Below are 18,770 nucleotides of genomic sequence, written 5' to 3' on the forward strand. Positions count from 1 at the left end.
ATGGCAGGATTTCTCTTCTCTCACTCGCTTAGCCTTTGTATGCCTCATTGGGTGTCAGTCAAAACTATGGAAATATGATGCTTAAAAACACAGGCAGGTAATCTTTATTTGCAGTGAGTGTAGACGGATAAGAAAAATGTAAAAAATGGGATTTACCAAAACGCTTAAATCAGGGGTAGGCAACTCCAGGCCTCGAGTGCCGCTGTCCTGCAGGTTTTAGATCGCACCCTGGGTTAACACACCTGAATCAAATGATTAGTTCATTACCAGGCCTCTGGAGAACTTCAGAAATGCTGAGGAGTCATTTAGCCCTTTAAATAAGCTGTGATGGATCATGGACACATCTAAAACCTGCAGGACACCGGCACTCGAGGCCTGGAGTTGCCTACCCCTGGTTTAAATGATCTTCTTTTCCTTCTGAACCAAGTTGTGATGAGTGGCACAACCATCATTTATGTGGCACTCATCAGTCTATTATTAGCAAACAATGAATACCAGTCACATTTAAACAGGTTACTTATGCAAAGAGAAGGCTAAAATAAAGATATCATGCATACAGAAGGGAATTCACAAACTGATTTAGAAAAGGCAGGTACTTATGCAGTTGTGGTAAAAAGTTTACATAAAACGATCGTGGGAATGAATGTTGTGGTGATTTGGGGCTTTTAGTGTTTGTTTGTTATTTTTTTAACCGTTCTTTGTCCAGGGTGGAATGACTACAAAATCTTGAAAGTCTGGAAAAAGAAATTGCTGCTAAAGTTTGAATTTATTTTGGATTTCCTGTAAAAAGTATTTAGAGGCACCCCCATTATTATTGGATTAAATGTGCCTTAGCAAGTTGCAGATCAACCAGATGCTTTTTGTAGCCATTAAGAAGCTCATGGCATAATCCTGGCTGGATATTTGACCATGTTTCTTGGCTTGGTAGAGTTTGTTTACAGTAGTTGGTTTTGTGGCACAGACTTGCTTTTAAGCACAGTCTACAAATGTTTAATAAGGCTGAGACCAGGGCTGTAGGAAGGCCGTTCAACTGTGGACAAATCGCTCAAAGTTTGTGTCATTTGACCCTAAAACATTTCTCTGGAAGATATCTAGCTTCTGCATGTGGGCAGCAGCAAGTTTCAGTCACGCTTGAAGATGTCAGTCGCCTTTCAGTCTATTGTGATGTAAATCTCACTTCACTGTGGACAGTGACACTGGTGTTCCAAGAGTTTCCAGTTCATGGCAGGGCTTGAGCTACCCTGGGAAGTTTTACTTGTGTACAATTGTTTGATCTTAAAATCTGCAGTTTTATAGAGATATCGCCAATTAGTTTCTGGAATGGCCTTCCTGACACCGATTTCTGGTTGTTTATGTTTGTAGGTTTCCAGTCATTGGAATAATCACACAATCTAATCAAACAGGTTCAATTCAGTCAGTTTTCTTTACATTTAGTTCCTCCTCTTACTCTCCGGTATAGTTCAGTTGTAGAAACATTCCTCAATGTGATCTATGACATAAAAATAAATAATGCAAAGAATGGAAAATTGTGACGTTAGAATGAAGCAACATTCCCTTTGTATAGTTGAAAGCATTTTGGTGCCTGTCTGTTCACCTCCACATTTCAGTACATTTGTCTCTAAAAAAGAGGGTCTGTCATGCGTGTTCAGCTCATCATGCATGTAAAACACATTTATTAAACTGTCACAAAATATATTTGACTCACTCGTTTTCTTAGTATCCAAACCCAAATATTTTTCACAGTGTGCAAAATGTTGTGCTGTATTGCTGTTCCCCCTGCTTTGCAGGAACGGCTAACTATTCCTCACCAGGAAACTTTAGTGTTGACAACAGCAAGTTGGAATGTCAGATTAAGTATTGGCGCTAAAATTATGTGACAGTCTACTGGCATTGCATCTTTAAGGCTGTCTGCTGTCTGGAGAATATTACTTTTAGTTGAATCACAACAGAAAAGATGTTCTGACCTAAATCTATTTCATACTGGGGAGGAAAGGCATGAGACCTCTGGCTGTTAAAGAGCAATATTGCTGTTCTGGAAATCCCTGCTTTGCTCCAGCTGCTTGTTTGGAGTCAACTGTTTCTTTCACTTTAATAACCAACTAACTAAGTAAAACAGACTAAGAGCTACAGTATGTTTCGTCTTCATTAAACCCATCAAAGACTCACAGGTGATGCTTGTCTATTACACAGATATGTGTGTAAGTTTTTGAAAATTGCCTCTTTACACTGCTACAGCAGATTATAAATAAAACAATCAAGATGTCAAATTACTTATGAACCCCGGCTGAAGGTTAAAGCCTCTGACTGTCATCCTACACCAGATGGCTTTGAATTTGGTATGCTTTGCTTTTTCATACCATACAAAATGCTGCATGCAGACCAATGAAAAAAGGCGGTAATCAGCTCCTTCCTTCCTTCCTTCCTTCAGCTGATTTTCAGTTTTTAGGATCTAAAATTACTTCTAAATTTCCCAGAATGTATCTAATGAGTCATTCTTTGTTATAAGTCTTTGCAGATGTCTTTTATGTGAGATGAGCATCAAATTCGGCATCAGACTCACTCCTTTACCCCCAATATTGTTTTTCTGGTTGCCACCACCTAGCCTTTTGCTGACAGCTATCTTAAGGGTTCACATACATTTTTATACACATACAGTGTAAATCAGGTAATCAAGCACTGTAGCCTGCATGTTATGCATGCTTTTTTTCTGCATACTTATTTTTGGACCTCTCAAAATCAGAATCTTTATGTATACTATTTTTGAGGTGTGGCAATATCTGGATGTGCGTGTCAGCAATAGATTATAAATGCACTGAGTGCCTGACATTATGACCTTGTGACCCTGTTTCTGTTCTAGGGTTCAAAGGGAGACCCTGGGCTGTCTCCAGGTCAGGCTCCACCAGGAGAGAAGGTGAGGAATCTGCCACTGGTCTCTGTGTCCGGCTCTCTGTCCCTCTGCTCTTTGCTATGTTTGTCTCATGACCTCACGAGTCGTCACCCCCACCATTTCACTTACTGGCAGCTTTTGGTTTATGATGTGGGATTCTTTTTTTTTCTTTCTTTTCAATGTTGTGAAATGATCCCAAAATGTTGACACAGTTCATACAGTAGAGTGAGTACTAAAGATTATTCAGCAAGCCCGTGACAAGTCACAAAATACTAAACAGTTTTCATTCATGATGATGAAAAACAGATTTTTCATTTAATTTTACGAGGCGTTTTCAGCATAAATTCATTTTCAAATACTGCAACAATGACTTTGAGGGTATGGTTTTCTTTATCCCAATGAATTCATTCTACATTGACTTTAAAGCCTTTTTTATGCATTTCTGAGTCATTTTATTGTCACTGATTTGTCTGACATCATCACGGCTGGCCTTTGCTTAGTCTATCATCTCTTCTGTCTCATTTTCTTCTTCAAACATGATTACAGTAATGATATTCCTGAGAAGCACTGCTACATTTTTTTGAAGTGATTAATATCCAAACATATCCGTCTTCCCTCAAGTTTAAGGAGCTTCGCATAGCAAAGTATCATAGCTCTCTTTAAATCCTCGCTGGGGTAAACAGATTAATGTGAAGTTTCAGTAGGGTTCGTCCAGTATTACTTACAAGTTCATTCGTAGTGCAGTGCTGTTATCACTCTTGTACCTCCATGAGACTTAAAGATGTGTGCAGCTGCGAGTGTTGTTTCACACTGTTCAAAATTGAGCCAACAAAAGAAAGGAATGCTGGGAGTTATTTAAAACACTGAGGAAACATTTTGGAAATAGCAAGGAAATCTTTTTGTTGCCCAGATGCAAATTTAGGGTTAGCAGAACTGGGGTAGATCCATCTATGGGCATCTTGACAGTTTGGTGAACATGAAAGTGAAGAAATGTTGCAACAGGCTAGTCCATTTTGCAGAAACCTCATTGCATCAATTCATAATGATACTCATTAGTCTGTATGGCCTTGGATGCTGGTATTCATGCTCCTAATGACATGATGGATAGTTTCCTGGGGATCTCCTCCCTGATCTGCATCACGGCATCACTGAGTTCCCGACAGTCTGAGGTGGAACATGGCGGCTTTGGATGGACTAAAACATAATGTCCCAGAGATGTTGTGTTGGATGTAGGTTAGATGAGGCCAGGAACTGTCTGCATGCTCTCACTAGATGAGACCAGGAGGAAACCATGGGACGTCTCCATGCTAGCACAAGGCTAACACAGAGTCACAGACAATCATTCACACTCATATTCACACCTACGGTCAGTGTAGGATTGCCTGTTAACATAACCCATGCATGTCTTTGGACCATGAGAAAAAACTGAAGCACCTGAAGAGAAGAAAACATTCAAATTACGCACAGAAAGGTCACTGCACTACCATGCACTGCGATTATAAAAAATCGGGGTGTTTTAATTAGAAAAAATGCTGGTTAAAATCTGTTAGCCAAGTTAATTTCTCATATGCACGCTCAACTTACCTTTATTTAGTTTTTTTTGGGTTTTTAAAATCAAAATAAGAATATTTTGATCTCTATATCATTAAATCTGAATTTTCACTGTGTGGGCTTTTCTTGTAAAAGTGATGGCGAATTAATAAACAGATGTTTCAGTCCTTACTAATAATGTTTAGCAAGAAACAACTCAGCTGTCCAAATGATGAATCACAGTGTAATTCTCTTGTTTACTTTGCGCTGCTACCTCTTTTTGTGTATGTGTAAGTCAAGTGTGCAGTATCGTAACTGAACTCAAGCAAGTGTAAGCTGAGTCTTCTCTGAGTGAGCACAGGATTAAACCAAAAATGCTGCTCCCCTCTAAGATGGCCAAGCTCTTGACAACAGGACTCAGTCACATCCATGACAGCGACATAAATAACAGATTTAACAAGTGGCAGCTGAGGTAGCACACAGCGGGATTAGCCGGCCACAGCCACAACAGGATGGACGCGAACAGGCAACATAAGATCCTTTTTATGAGCCAGAACTCTATTCTGAGATGTGAGGAGAGCGATCATGTTCACGTTGGTGTTAACTGATGCCTAATTTTATATCTAACTGGTCAATCACTGCCTATTTTGCTTGCTCTGGCCGCCCACATTTCTCATTTTAACCAGAAAAGCTATTTCCTTTTTCTAATATTGCATCACTTTCATGAAATATTCATTGGTGTAATGCTTTTATGAAGCTTTAGTATTGAGTTAAACAATATTTCATTTATGGCATTTAATAATGACTGTGCATGTGTTGTACTGCTTTCTTTTTCCTTTGTTTTATCAGGGTGACAGAGGATCTCCAGGTCGTCCTGGACCCAATGGATTTCCAGGCTTACTGGTAACATTTATTCTATAAAACTGCTTGTGAGATGAGAGCATAAAAGACTTTCAATCTGTGAAAAAGTACATGTTTATGTACTGTATAATGTCATTTTGTTGTTTTATAATTCTTTAAAAAAAAATCACTGGGAGCACAACTTTTATCTTACTTTTACCATTTACTGTTTCCTTTCAATCCTTTGTATTGAGGTGAATCAGTGTGGCCCATGTCATCGCTGCTTGCCACAGTTCTCCGTCTACAGTCTGTGTTTCTTTATATTTTCATTATAAACTAACAGAAAGAAATATATGAGTCCATCTTTTCTTGCTCATTTTCCCCTCCTATATCTTTACTTTACCGTGTGAGGTCGATCCTGTTTCTTCCTCTCTGTCTCAATCAGAGCTTGAAGCTGACTGTTAGGACGTAGTGCTGCTTTGCTCAAAGCTAAACCTGGCTTTTAAGGTTTAAGGTCAGAGGTGATCTGAAAGAGGAAAACGACCTTTCCCTGGACCGTGGGATCAATAGCATAGTCAATATTCCATTCCATTCCATTCCATTTCAATTCAATTCAGTTGTATTTATATAGCGCCAAATCACAGCAACAGTCGCCTCAATGTGCTTTATATTGTAAGTTAGACCCTACAATAATACATTCAGAGAAAAAACCCAACAATGATATGACCCCCTATGAGCAAGCACTTTGGCGACAGTGGGAAGGAAAAACTCCCTTTTAACAGGAAGAAACCTCCAGCAGAACCAGGCTCAGGGAGGGGCGGGGCCATCTGCTGCGACCGGTTGGGGTGAGAGAAGGAAGACATGATAAAAGACAAGCTGTGGAAGAGAGACAGAGATTAATAACAAGTATGATTCAATACAGAGAGGTCTGTTAACACATGTTGAGTGAGAAAGATGACAGAAAAGAAAATGCTCAGTGCATCATGGGAATCCCCCAGCAGTCTACACCTATTGCAGCATAACTAAGGGAGGATTCAAGGTCACCTGATCCAGCCCTAACTATATACTTTACCAAAAAGGAAAGTTTGAAGCCTAATCTTAAAAGTAGAGATAGTGTCTGTCTGCCGAATCCAAACTGGAAGCTGGATTCTAGGAACAACAAGTAAGCCTGCAGTGCGAGAGCGAAGTGTTCTAATGGGGTGATATGGTACTGCCTTGGGTACCAGACATCCACTGTCATGCCATGCTTTAAAACAGAGAATTTCATAGATGCAGTGACGGGTAAAATCAAAAGCATTGATACGTAATTATCAACTGACAGACTTAAATTCTTTTTAGGCTTTATAGTTTTACTCAAAGCCACACATCGCTGCTGTTGTGTTTGAGTTTTTCTTGGCATGACCCCATGAACTCAATAGATTTATTCTGTTATAGTAGGTGGTCCTGCTCCTCACATGGCTGTATCTACAGGTAGCTTCTTGATGAAATTCTGAATCTGGTTTCCACATAGTTGGCCTTAACCTTGAATCCCAAGAGGCCACATCAGTGTTTGCAGTAGCTAAACTTAATACATCCAGCACACCCCCTGCGGCCCATCAGGTATTTTAAGAGGAAATGACTGGCCTACGCTCTTTAGCCCTGCATGGAACTTTTATTGGGCGTGAAGGTCATATGTCACAACCTCGGAAGTACATGACAGAGACATTGATACTGTTCAAGAAGCCCTCTTTCTTCCCCGAAAAAGACACTGACCTGGCCCTGACCTTGTGTTTTGTCGCTGTAAACATCTGTTGTTGATAATCACGTCAAAAGCAAAAATAAAGCGCTTAAGAGGAGAATAGCTCTGATTTACTCAACAATAAATCCTGTTTAGCTTACAAAGAAAACGTGCTTACTTAACTAAATGTGGGATTTTGCTGTAGCCCAGGGCTGGCTTTGGACCAGAGTCACTAAACTGTTTCCACTTTAATCACTTTCTGCAGAATGAACATTTTTTTTTGTGTTTTAATTGAATCACTTTGTTTTAAAACCACACAGAACTCAGAAATGTGCTGTGGATGTTTTTATAAACTGTCCTGATGTAAAATGGGACACCGACTTGTTAAAACTAGATGGCACAAACTGAAAGAAAACTGTTTAGAGCAAATTTCTCAAACAGAGATGTCACATGTAATAGATTTTGTTATATATTGTTTCATCACATGTCCTTTGGCCAGTCCCAAAAAGTGTGCCTGCCCACAGACTTTCCCACAGAAACATGAAGCTCAAACCATTATTTTCACTGATACAAAACTGCATAATTTCTCATGTTTACACAGGACATGCAGGACGTGCATAAGGTTACCGACCCAAGTTGAAAGCATTATCTATGACTTGGGAAATTTTAAAGTAGTAACACAAAAACTGCCCACAGGAAATCCATCCCACTGTTTTTTTCTTTACTTCATTAAAGTGATTAACTACCCTTCTTTTTTCTAGTTTTACTGTTGGCTCTTCTTGTTTAGTGCACTGCTTGGGGTCTGTCCAGTGGGGTGGTTGGTTAAACTCTTTGAACCTGACACATAGATTCATGGTTTCCAAGTAGTTGAATCCTACTGAAGCTGGTAATCCCCTGACTTCATCCGCATGCTTTGTTTCAACACTCAACATGATATTTTGATTAGACTGACTGCTCTCTAATAGTTCACATTCGGCGTACATATTCTTAATTTAGCATTTAGTTTTTATGCCTTTTAATGCTGCTAGCAGGGCAGCTTAATTACTCTTAGTTACCAATTTTTCAGTTGAAATTTACTAAAAGTACTTGTTTCATTTTACTTTTTAAGGGTCCTAAAGGTTATCTGGGTCCACCTGGACCACCAGGAGAACAAGTAAGTAGTTATTTGTGTTCATGGTTTGTGTTACAGCCCAACAAAACTAAAATTGTTAAATTCAAGGTAGCTGGATTCCGGCTAGTACTTTGTCACAAAAATACAAATAGGAACTGGGTTGGTACACACATGCAAATGAACGAATGCAAAGATGAGTGTGTGACAAGCCAGTTATGGTAGTCCTTCAGCTGTCCCTTATAGTAGCTGGTTCTTTTTATGGCTCTTTTTATCCCTCTTAAAACTCTTCACTTTCTCAAACAACGACAATAACAAGAATGAGTCACATAACAGTGAACAATGAGCTGAAGTAAAAGCCAGAGTGAGATAGTGAGGGATGGGGTGTATTGGAGGGGTGCTGAAAGGTGCAGTTAGTAGACGGAGCTGTTGGGAATGAACAGTGCTTGTTTTATTCCTTAGCTGGCACTGCTACTAGAAGTCTGCGTTTCTCCCCTTTCACGTTATCCGTCCGCTAATCTCCCTATTCACCGTTCATTCTCTCTCTCTCCCTTTTCCTCTCTCGTCACTTTAGGGCATACCAGGACTTCCTGGGGAAGCTGGAGCTGCAGGTTACCCTGGCAGGCAGGTGCAGTGAAAAACACACAAAAATTGTTTCTCCATCAATCCTTGCAGATTCCTTTATTGCTCTATCGAGAACTTTACTAAGAGAACACAGCCACAATAATGTACACTAATTTCTGCTGACCTATGCACATCAGATGCTTTGTAGTCAACAAAGTCTCCCTGTTTTTCTTTGTAGGGCTCAGCCGGGCCACAAGGTAGCCCTGGCCCTAAAGGTGTTCGTGTAAGTATAAGGTGTTTTCTGCTATTTTTTTTTCCTTTAGTATTACTACATTGAACTCTTTCATTTCCTGAAAGGATTAGGACCAGAGTTTCAGGCTGGCTCCACAGTGACTGAAATGCCCCAAAATAGGAGAACAGAAGAAAGACAGTAGGTAGAAGAGGAACAGATGAAATCAGAAGGGGCCAAATGAGCTAGCTAGAGAATGGACTTAAGAGGAGCGTTGCGGTCCCAGGAAACAGGATAGCTAGGATCACAGTGTCGGACCGAAGCTGGCAGGGTGAGAAGGAGCCACAGAGGCAGACAATGTGCTGAAAAGAAAGATGTTTGAGCAATGAGAGAGGGTGGAAAGGGATGCAAAAAAAAAAAAAAGGATGACTCGGAAATACTGATTACGTTGTATGCTAACTGACATACAAACCTGAATGCAGCCAGTCTGAATTGTAGTACAAATACTGAGCAGCTTTAGGGTTTTTTGCTCGTATTTTGACAGTTTGGTTGCAAAAATGAGGCTAAAACCAACTTTTTAATTTCTTATGGCTCCAACAGATTTGTTTTTGGTGTATGTTAGCTTGTAATGCAGGACCAATTATGATATGAGAACACTGTTCATGATTTAAAATCAGATTAAAGATCCTATTTGTTTTTTGTTTTTTTTGTTATTGGTACAAAAATTTAATCGATCATTGGTCTCAGATACTGATCCTGTTTGCATTTTTACTCACTGGAAAACTCCTTGAAATTACCTGTAACACTGATGAGGAATCTGTGCTCAGACTGTTCCTGAGCTACATTTACCTTGAACAAAGAAGAGTTTGGCCAGTGAAACCAGCTATTTCTCCCATGTTTCCCACAGGATGCATCAGGGCCACACATGTCTTTTAAAATCCAGAATTAAATTTTAAAAGGATAAAAAAAATCCTCTGACTGTGTCATCTATTTTTACCCAATTAGGCACTTTCATGTGGTGGCTCTGTACTCCAGACAAAGATGTTCAAGCTGCGACCGTCCTGATTGTTATGAACTGATTTCAGTGGCAAATCGTTTTTCCTGTGCTGCCATCAGCACAAAATAAGTTATTCATGTTAGCCAAGATGAGCGGACATGACCCACATCTGATGCAGAGTGCAAAAAGTCAGATGCAGGAAAAGGAAATCTAGTCAGTTTCCAAAATAAAAGACTATGCGCAGCTCTGTTGCTGAAATATTATTAGTGCATTTGAAGGCATTCAAGAACAGTGCACCAGACAAGCTACTATTCTTCTGCTGTCGTTATTTCATAATGACAAGTTAATGTAAGCATTGTGCTGTGTTAATGCAGCACAGAATTTTTACTTTGTTGTGATGTTTTTCTCATTTTCAGGGTTTCATTGGGCCTCCGGGCGATGCTGGCCCACCTGGGCTGGAAGGGGAGAAAGTGAGTGATGTTTGTTCATTTCCAGTGTGCAATTTGTCAAAGTCTCTATAAACATGACACATTTCCCATCACAATTTTTTTATTTACCTCTAATAAATCTGTAAATATCTTATCTTTCACCTCCATTTATTTTCTGTTTATTCAAACTTTTCCCCCCATCATTAGGCTACAGAAAAAAATATTTTCCATTTAGGCAGTCAGTAATTACTGAACACATTGCTTCATTCTTGAGAGGTCAAAATCTAAGAAATCCCGGTGTTTGTAGTTTTGTTGTGGCTTTTTCACATCAGCTTGTTTTATGCCAAGAGAACTTTATTCAACGTGATGAAATGCATTGTTAAATCCTCACCTAAAGTAGGCTGTATTGAGAACCTGTGCGACTTTAATGGATAATTTAAGCATCTTATTTTATGGGCTTATTTTGTTTTACGGATTGCGGAGGAGATTAGAAGAGCTGTGGTTGCTTAGGCTCATATCCTCTCTAATTCTCTTTCCAGTCATTTCAATTTCAATCCTAAACTTGCGTGAGAAATCTAACTGCTTGTTTTTCTTTTCTAGGGCATACCTGGACCTGCTGGAAGACCTGGCCCCAAAGGAAGACATGTAATAATGAATCCATTTTGGTTTTTGCCATACTTAACAGTTCCCTAAATCTATACTTTTGCCCATCACGTTGATGGTAAAAACTGCTGCTATCCAGCTCATCAGGTATACAGTATGCCAGTATAAAGCAGTACTGCATATCCACACGGACCCCAGAAGCATCCAAAAGAGGCACATTTGTATCCTGCTGCTGTGAATGTGCTAAAGCAGCAGGAGGCAGGTTTGATAGGACATCAAGAGAAAAGAACAAAGAGGACTATTACACATGTATGCATACATACAATACAGTGTTCAAGATATAGCAAATTACATGCATCTTGGCATATTGTCTGCAAGTTTGTTCCAGGGTGGCCTTGAATAAAGTTACACTCAGAGACAGATGGAATGTCTAGGTTGGGCCCGCACACTGTGAAAAGTTAATGTTTTAAAAACAAGCCTTCGCTTCTCTGTATTGAAGTTGCCAAGCGGGCAAAAAGCCCAGTGACTGTTTTATCAATTTTTTTTTTTCTTGGAACAGTGATGTCTGGCTAATACGCCGGCTAATCTTGCCTCATTAAAAAATGTGCTTTTGCACATTATGTCCATGTGAAGTTAATCTTGAATAATTACTTTGGGAAATTGCACGTTAAATGCTACATGTAAAGTCAATTTTTAAAAAAAGTTTGCTATGCCACGCACGACAGAAAGCACAGAGCCGTTATGGAGAAAGCAGAAGAAAAAAACTACTCTTTTACCTCTGTGGAGGTGCTACTCTCTGCAGATTGAGGGTAAAGTTAAAAATGGTAGTCCCGACTTTCTTAAATTAATTGTGGATGTATTTGCCCCGTAGGGTGTCATGGGGGATGCTGGGGAGAGGGGGCCTCCTGGTCCAGATGGAAATGAGGTGAGAACTTGTGCCCGCTTTTTGTTCAGTATGTCCAATACTTACTTCAGTCTTCTGTCTTCATCCTTGAACTCTGGCTTCTTCTGTTTGTGCTGTCTCATTAGAGGTAGCACAGGTGGACAGTGTCTCATAATACTCAGCTGTAAAATGTACAGTTATATGCGTATGAATAATCCTAGCTTTACTGAGAGTTTTTTAGGGTTTTTTATGATCAGATGACATAAATATGCTTTGTTACTCCTGTATTGTTTTGAGAGTGAGACAAACGTACTTATGATGTTCCTCCACAGGGCCCTGTTGGTGGGGCTGGCATAAGTGGCTTTCCTGGTCTAAGGGTGAGTCTGTATTTTTTTTTTTTTTTTTTTAGCAGCAACATGTTTTGTTTGATTTAGATTTGTGAGTCCGTTCTTAGACCTGTGACTCACAAGGCTCAGTTTTGTCAGTTTTATCTCAGGCCTATTGTGTCTTATTCCACTTGTCTTAGTGCTTAGATTGGGATTGGCTCATGAGCCTCACGACTGACAGTAGTTAGGAATTTTCACGTCGCAAGCTAATTCTTGGTTAGATTCCCTGTATCGTTTAATACGGGTTTTGTTTTCCTGATGGCAGTAGTGTCTTTTCTGTTGTTCTCTTCCATTGTACGTCAAGATATGTGGAGCTGAGGTGACCTGAATGCAAGGCACAAAAACAATGTAATGAAATAAGATAACATGCCTTTATTTAGGCAGGTATAAAAAGTCCCAAAGTTTAAAAAGTAAATAAAGGACCTACAGAGAAATCGGAGATGCACATCAAGGAAAATGAACGGACGTCTTGAGGCAAGTTTACAAATACTCTCAGAAGTGCCCGGGGAAGACAGATGGGTGTGGACACAGGTGATGATATCTACCAATAGGTGACAACTAGACAAGGTAAGACAGGAAATAAAAGCAACACAAGGGAATAAAGGCTGACTTTCAAAGTAAAATAGGAAAAACATGTAAGCAAGAAGACTTCACCCTAACTAAATCAGAGGCAGAAGAGACTTAGGGAGGAATGAGCAGAAAACCACTGAGGGGAATAAAGGCACTCTGATAAACTCAAAACAGAGGCCGAAACCCAAGAAAACAACATTCAAAACTACAACAATACAGGCCCACTGTAATACAATGAAATCAGGAATAGGAACTCAATAATTTCAAACTAGGATTATTCACAGAACCAGGACTGAAGCTTTAAAGCTAGAGAAACCCAGAGACACTGTAAATCTACCTCAACTATGGAGGTCATCTGATTGGTTCATTTGATTTATTTGTTTGTCCGCTACCTCAAAGAGGTATTGACATATTTGCATACAAAGTGCACCAGAGGTGGGGCTTGGCCCAATTCAAAAGGTGATTAACTTCTGGAGATGATAAGGATCTGGATCCAGGAATCTTTGGAAGGATGTTTTACTTTTCTGAGCTCTTCTACATCCAGAAAGTTAATTCATGCCTGATGTGGAGGAAATTTTCAGCTTTGGTGTCTCGTCCTCCTCTTGTTGTGTTTAGTAGAGGCCAGGTGACTGTCAGTGGGTTTCTTTTTGTTTATGCATGTTCATGCTTTAACCACTGGTAAGGCCATAAGTAAGGGACTCGTATAAATAGGATGTGAATGTGATGAGATTCACAAGTCAACATGGGCTTACATGTTAAAGAGAGCCAGACATTGGAAACCTTAGTGAAAGCGAAACTTGCCACATGCAGACAGGGTGTAGAGAATAAAGAGAATATATAGCTGCCTGCTTTGTTTTGTTTTTTTTTTTTAGTCTAATGTCAGGTTGAGTGTAGAGTACTGGAGCTGAGCTTGTTGTTTGCTGTTAAAGGGTAAAGTGAGTTACAATAAAGAGGTTAAAATACATTTAAATTAAGGAAAGACCATCAGAGGCCTAAAAGAGAACAAGCTTTTTTTCCATTACTGCAGAATGCAGTATCGTGTGTCTATAGTTACTTCCAGATGTTCACGTCAGCCACCCTGATCCAACTGTATACAGCACCTGTCCCGTGCTTTCAAGTGTCGTTTACACTGGTTTGTGTTCCTCGTATCTTTGAATTTATTGGGGATTTTTGAGGGGTCACTGAGTGGCGCTAGACACAGCTGGAGGAATGATTTCTCAGCATTCACCTCAGCTACTGGCTGTAAGTCACTGATCCTACTGAAACAGCCAGACAGGAAGTATGCACACACCATCTTCAAGTGTTTTGGTTAAAAAAAAAAAAAAAACCCAAACCTAATATCATGCAGAATTTTACATGTGCTATGCAAAAATAAATAGTTGCTTTTGATTATATCAGTTCTGCTAGCCATGGCACTTGCTGTGTTTAACTGATGACAGGTCTCATTCAGAAACTGCAGACCACTTGGTGTAAAAAGAAAAGGATGTGACACTGATTTACACACTTGTATGTGTGTGAATGGGCTTTCCTTTCCTTTCCTTCCCTGTGCCTATTTAAAATTAGCTCAAAAAGTAAGGAAATTTGTGTTTTGTTGATTATTCCTTTGTTGCCAACAATGCTTCTTGGCAAGATATAAGGGAAATAAACAGGCTTTTCAACAGTATTTAATAACAAAGAAATACCTTTTGAAGTTTGCACGAATTCCTACCAAAGAAAAACAGTAAATTACATTTCTGACCAAATGAAATCAAGGTGCCACCACGTTTTGTTCCTTCACAGTTGTATCTGACGAACTGCGCTTCACTGTGTTCAGTGATGTTCATCATAAGCTCCGATGTGAACGCTTTAACACTTTCAGGTTGTGTTGTCCGGAGCAATGTCAAACGCTACTACTCAAATGAAGTCAGTGATAAGATAGTTTTCTGCAATTTATATACTTTTACTCAAATGCAAAAAAGGAGAAGGTAACTGACTTATTAATAATTAAAGCTGATGCAGTTCTCAGACAAGTTATGGCCAGTAAGTACTTTTGAGTAATCATACTAGAGAGCCCAAATCCCCGCACCTCTTTAATCCAGCCTTTGATGTAATAAATCATATTCACTCAACTTTCCAGCTGGGTGATTTTGACGCTGTATGAATCTCGCAAAGAACTTTAATTTGACATCTAAAACTCATTTTCACGTCTCACTGTCAGTCACACCGTTGAGGCTCTCGTTGTGCTCACTCATTTATTTAAAAGCCTATTGCACGTGGTTAGAACCTTTACTCGAGTAATCGCAGAGAGAACATAAACAGCAAGTGTTCCTTCTGGTATGCACTTGATGTCTCTGCCAGTGTGTGACTCGGCAAAATGTGATGCAGCCCGACACTTTTTCATAGCCTGAAAGAAAAACAGTAGGGCGAGATGGAGACCAGAGTAGTTGTAATAATACCCTTGTTTTTTCTCTTTACAATTCTTCCACCATGTTTTTTGTTGTTTTTATATACAGTGGGGCAAAAAAGTATTTAGTCAGCCACCGATTGTGCAAGTTCCCCCACCTAAAATGATGACAGAGGTCAGTAATTTGCACCAGAGGTACACTTCAACTGTGAGAGACAGAATGTGGAAAAAAAAAATCCATGAATCCACATGGTAGGATTTGTAAAGAATTTATTCGTAAATCAGGGTGGAAAATAAGTATTTGGTCAGTAACAAAAATACAACTCAATACTTTGTAACATAACCTTTGTTGGCAATAACAGAGGTCAAACGTTTACTATAGGTCTTTACCAGGTTTGCACACACAGTAGCTGGTATTTTGGCCCATTCCTCCATGCAGATCTTCTCGAGAGCAGTGATGTTTTGGGGCTGTCGCCGAGCAACACGGACTTTCAACTCCCGCCACAGATTTTCTATGGGGTTGAGGTCTGGAGACTGGCTAGGCCACTCCAGGACTTTCAAATGCTTCTTACGGAGCCACTCCTTTGTTGCCCGGGCGGTGTGTTTTGGATCATTGTCATGTTGGAAGACCCAGCCTCGTTTCATCTTCAAAGTTCTCACTGATGGAAGGAGGTTTTGGCTCAAAATCTCACGATACATGGCCCCATTCATTCTGTCCTTAACACGGATCAGTCATCCTGTCCCCTTGGCAGAAAAACAGCCCCATAGCATGATGTTTCCACCCCCATGCTTCACAGTAGGTATGGTGTTCTTGGGATGCAACTCAGTATTCTTCTTCCTCCAAACACGACGAGTTGAGTTTATACCAAAAAGTTCTACTTTGGTTTCATCTGACCACATGACATTCTCCCAATCCTCTGCTGTATCATCCATGTGCTCTCTGGCAAACTTCAGACGGGCCTGGACATGCACTGGCTTCAGCAGCGGAACACGTCTGGCACTGCGGGATTTGATTCCCTGCCGTTGTAGTGTGTTACTGATGGTGACCTTTGTTACTTTGGTCCCAGCTCTCTGCAGGTCATTCACCAGGTCCCCCCGTGTGGTTCTGGGATCTTTGCTCACCGTTCTCATGATCATTTTGACCCCACGGGATGAGATCTTGCGTGGAGCCCCAGATCGAGGGAGATTATCAGTGGTCTTGTATGTCTTCCATTTTCTGATGATTGCTCCCACAGTTGATTTTTTTCACACCAAGCTGCTTGCCTATTGTAGATTCACTCTTCCCAGTCTGGTGCAGGTCTACAATACTTTTCCTGGTGTCCTTCGAAAGCTCTTTGGTCTTGGCCATGGCGGAGTTTGGAGTCTGACTGTTTGAGGCTGTGGACGGGTGTCTTTTATACAGATGATGAGTTCAAACAGGTGCCATTCATACAGGTAACGAGTGGGGGACAGGAAAGCTTCTTACAGAAGACGTTACAGGTCTGTGAGAGCCAGAGATTTTCCTTGTTTGAGGTGACCAAATACTTATTTTCCACCCTAATTTACGAATAAATTCTTTACAAATCCTACCATGTGGATTCATGGATTATTTTTTTTTCACATTCTGTCTCTCACAGTTGAAGTGTACCTCTGGTGCAAATTACTGACCTCTGTCATCATTTTAAGTGGGGGAACTTGCACAATCGGTGGCTGACTAAATACTTTTTTGCCCCACTGTACTACCTGCATTTTTTTTTAGGAATGGCTCTATTTACACTCAAAGTACTTGTGAATGTGTCCATGAAGGTAGCAATCATGATATTGAAGACAGACAGGAAATGATGGGCATTGCAGTTCAGTAGTTTGCACCAAAGTCATTTAGCTATACTGGACTGTGACTGTGTCAGGAACTAGATTAACTTTCTAGATTTATACCTTCTCATCTATTCTTCTGAAGTTACTTTGAAGTTAGAGTGAAATTAGCTATTGGTATATGTCTTATTGCAGTAGCAAGGAATAACAGCTGTCTACACATAAACTACGTGGTGAAAAAAGGGACACCTACACGTTACACCTACAGGAGATACTTAATCGCTTTAACGGCATAAGCACATAAGCTACCAGAGGAGGCCCAACCCTTTTTTTGGTATGTAGCCAATCAGATTTGGTGTGTGGCTAACAGAGGTACATGCTGTTTGTGGCCAAGTCTAAATTAAAATGCACTAAATCTTGTCTGGGTCTGAATTGGAGGCATTTGAAGTGGCGCGCTTAAATGGGATTATGATGTCCTGGGTGTAGAAACATTTCTATGTCTAATTGGATTTTCTGAGGCTACAACGGTTGTGTTGAAACATGATGTACAGGAATGCAGCAATCTGGATTTGATCGAGCCTCGAACCAATTGTCTTCCCCACGTGGCGAGCAGATAGCGGTTTGGATGACGTTTAACCACCTGGCAGACAGGCTTCATCTTGACAGCAGTTTGAGGAAAGGCTCTGTGTGGGATGTTGATGTACCCTGTTGTTTCAGCTCGGCCAGTGGACTCTGGAGTTTTTGGGTGGGGGCAATGGGGGAACATTTTCTATCTGTGCTTTCCCCCTTCTTTCAGTGCATCATTTTTCATGTGTCCACTGTTAAAAGCCTCTTTTGATGGAAGGCATGTGATTTGTGTGTGTCCTCCTGCGATACCACAGCGGAGCCTCAGCATCAAACACTGACCTTAAGGGGTCCAGATGGACTTATAGTTTAAGCCACATGTCTTTGATGATGCAACATAGACAGTATTCTGTACTACTTATTACTGATTTTGTGCATATTGGTCAGACCGACACATTGATTGTTTTTAGTGGTTGGTTCTTTAATTCTTTTAGGTTTGTTTTTCAGTAACATTATTGCTCTCAGGCCTTTTCTGCAGACGAGTGGTGCAAAATTCTGGATTTTATTTTGGTTTTGTATCCATCTGTATTCACTATGCTTTTGTTGGTTGCATCAGACATTGCTGCTACCGAGCAAATATGGTATTGCTTCCACTATCTTTAGGCATAGAGGGGAAAAAAACCCAGAGTAACTTGTAACTGCTGTGTCTGTGGGAATAGTATAGCACGTATGCTCTCACACATACTTGTGCATATACAAATTGTTGTCATCACATCAGTGCTTCTGACTATTACTGCAGACAGGGTGAAAGCTACCTGAGCAGCCTGTCTGCTGTTTGGTCCAGCCACACTTTCTGGCCAGTCTCCCCTCACCTCTGTCAATTAGAGTGGATTGACTGTTGGGGCCTGGCAACCCAAACCGCTGCAAAACAACTGGATACTCTGCCAACACTGCTTATGTTTCTCATAGGGTTGTGGCAAACAGGAATGTGCTGCATGTCAATACAATGTCAACAATGGATCAGAAATATTTTGTGCAAAACTGCCATTCACTATCAAACAACAATGGACTCATATTACAAGTACTACGTGTGTGTATTTGTGATACATATTTGTGATTAGGGATGGGTATCGTTTAGGTTTTATCCGATACCGGTGCCAAATCGGTACTTTTGAAACGGTGCCGGTGCTCAAACTGTGCTCAAACCGGTGCTTAAAGAATGGAGAACACAAAATTGGTCCAAAAACCTCTCATGTTCAGCTGTTTTTTGTAAAAATATAACAATGTTAG

General features: G+C 40.3%; 1 protein-coding gene across 1 annotated transcript in view; it reads left to right on the forward strand.

The window, feature by feature from the left end:
* col24a1 (collagen type XXIV alpha 1 chain) overlaps positions 1-18,770 on the forward strand; it is an 84,181-nt gene that overhangs the window by 25,077 nt on the left and 40,334 nt on the right. Inside the window, exons 6-14 of the mRNA XM_080886747.1 lie at positions 2,858-2,911; positions 5,267-5,320; positions 8,083-8,127; positions 8,657-8,710; positions 8,885-8,929; positions 10,289-10,342; positions 10,901-10,945; positions 11,775-11,828; positions 12,119-12,163. Of these exons, the coding sequence (XP_080742873.1) occupies positions 2,858-2,911; positions 5,267-5,320; positions 8,083-8,127; positions 8,657-8,710; positions 8,885-8,929; positions 10,289-10,342; positions 10,901-10,945; positions 11,775-11,828; positions 12,119-12,163 (450 nt within the window). The remainder of the gene's footprint in view (positions 1-2,857; positions 2,912-5,266; positions 5,321-8,082; positions 8,128-8,656; positions 8,711-8,884; positions 8,930-10,288; positions 10,343-10,900; positions 10,946-11,774; positions 11,829-12,118; positions 12,164-18,770) is intronic.

Source organism: Rhamphochromis sp. 'chilingali' (genome assembly GCF_963969265.1).
Source record: "Rhamphochromis sp. 'chilingali' genome assembly, chromosome: 7".
NCBI classification, from domain to species: domain Eukaryota; kingdom Metazoa; phylum Chordata; class Actinopteri; order Cichliformes; family Cichlidae; genus Rhamphochromis; species Rhamphochromis sp. 'chilingali'.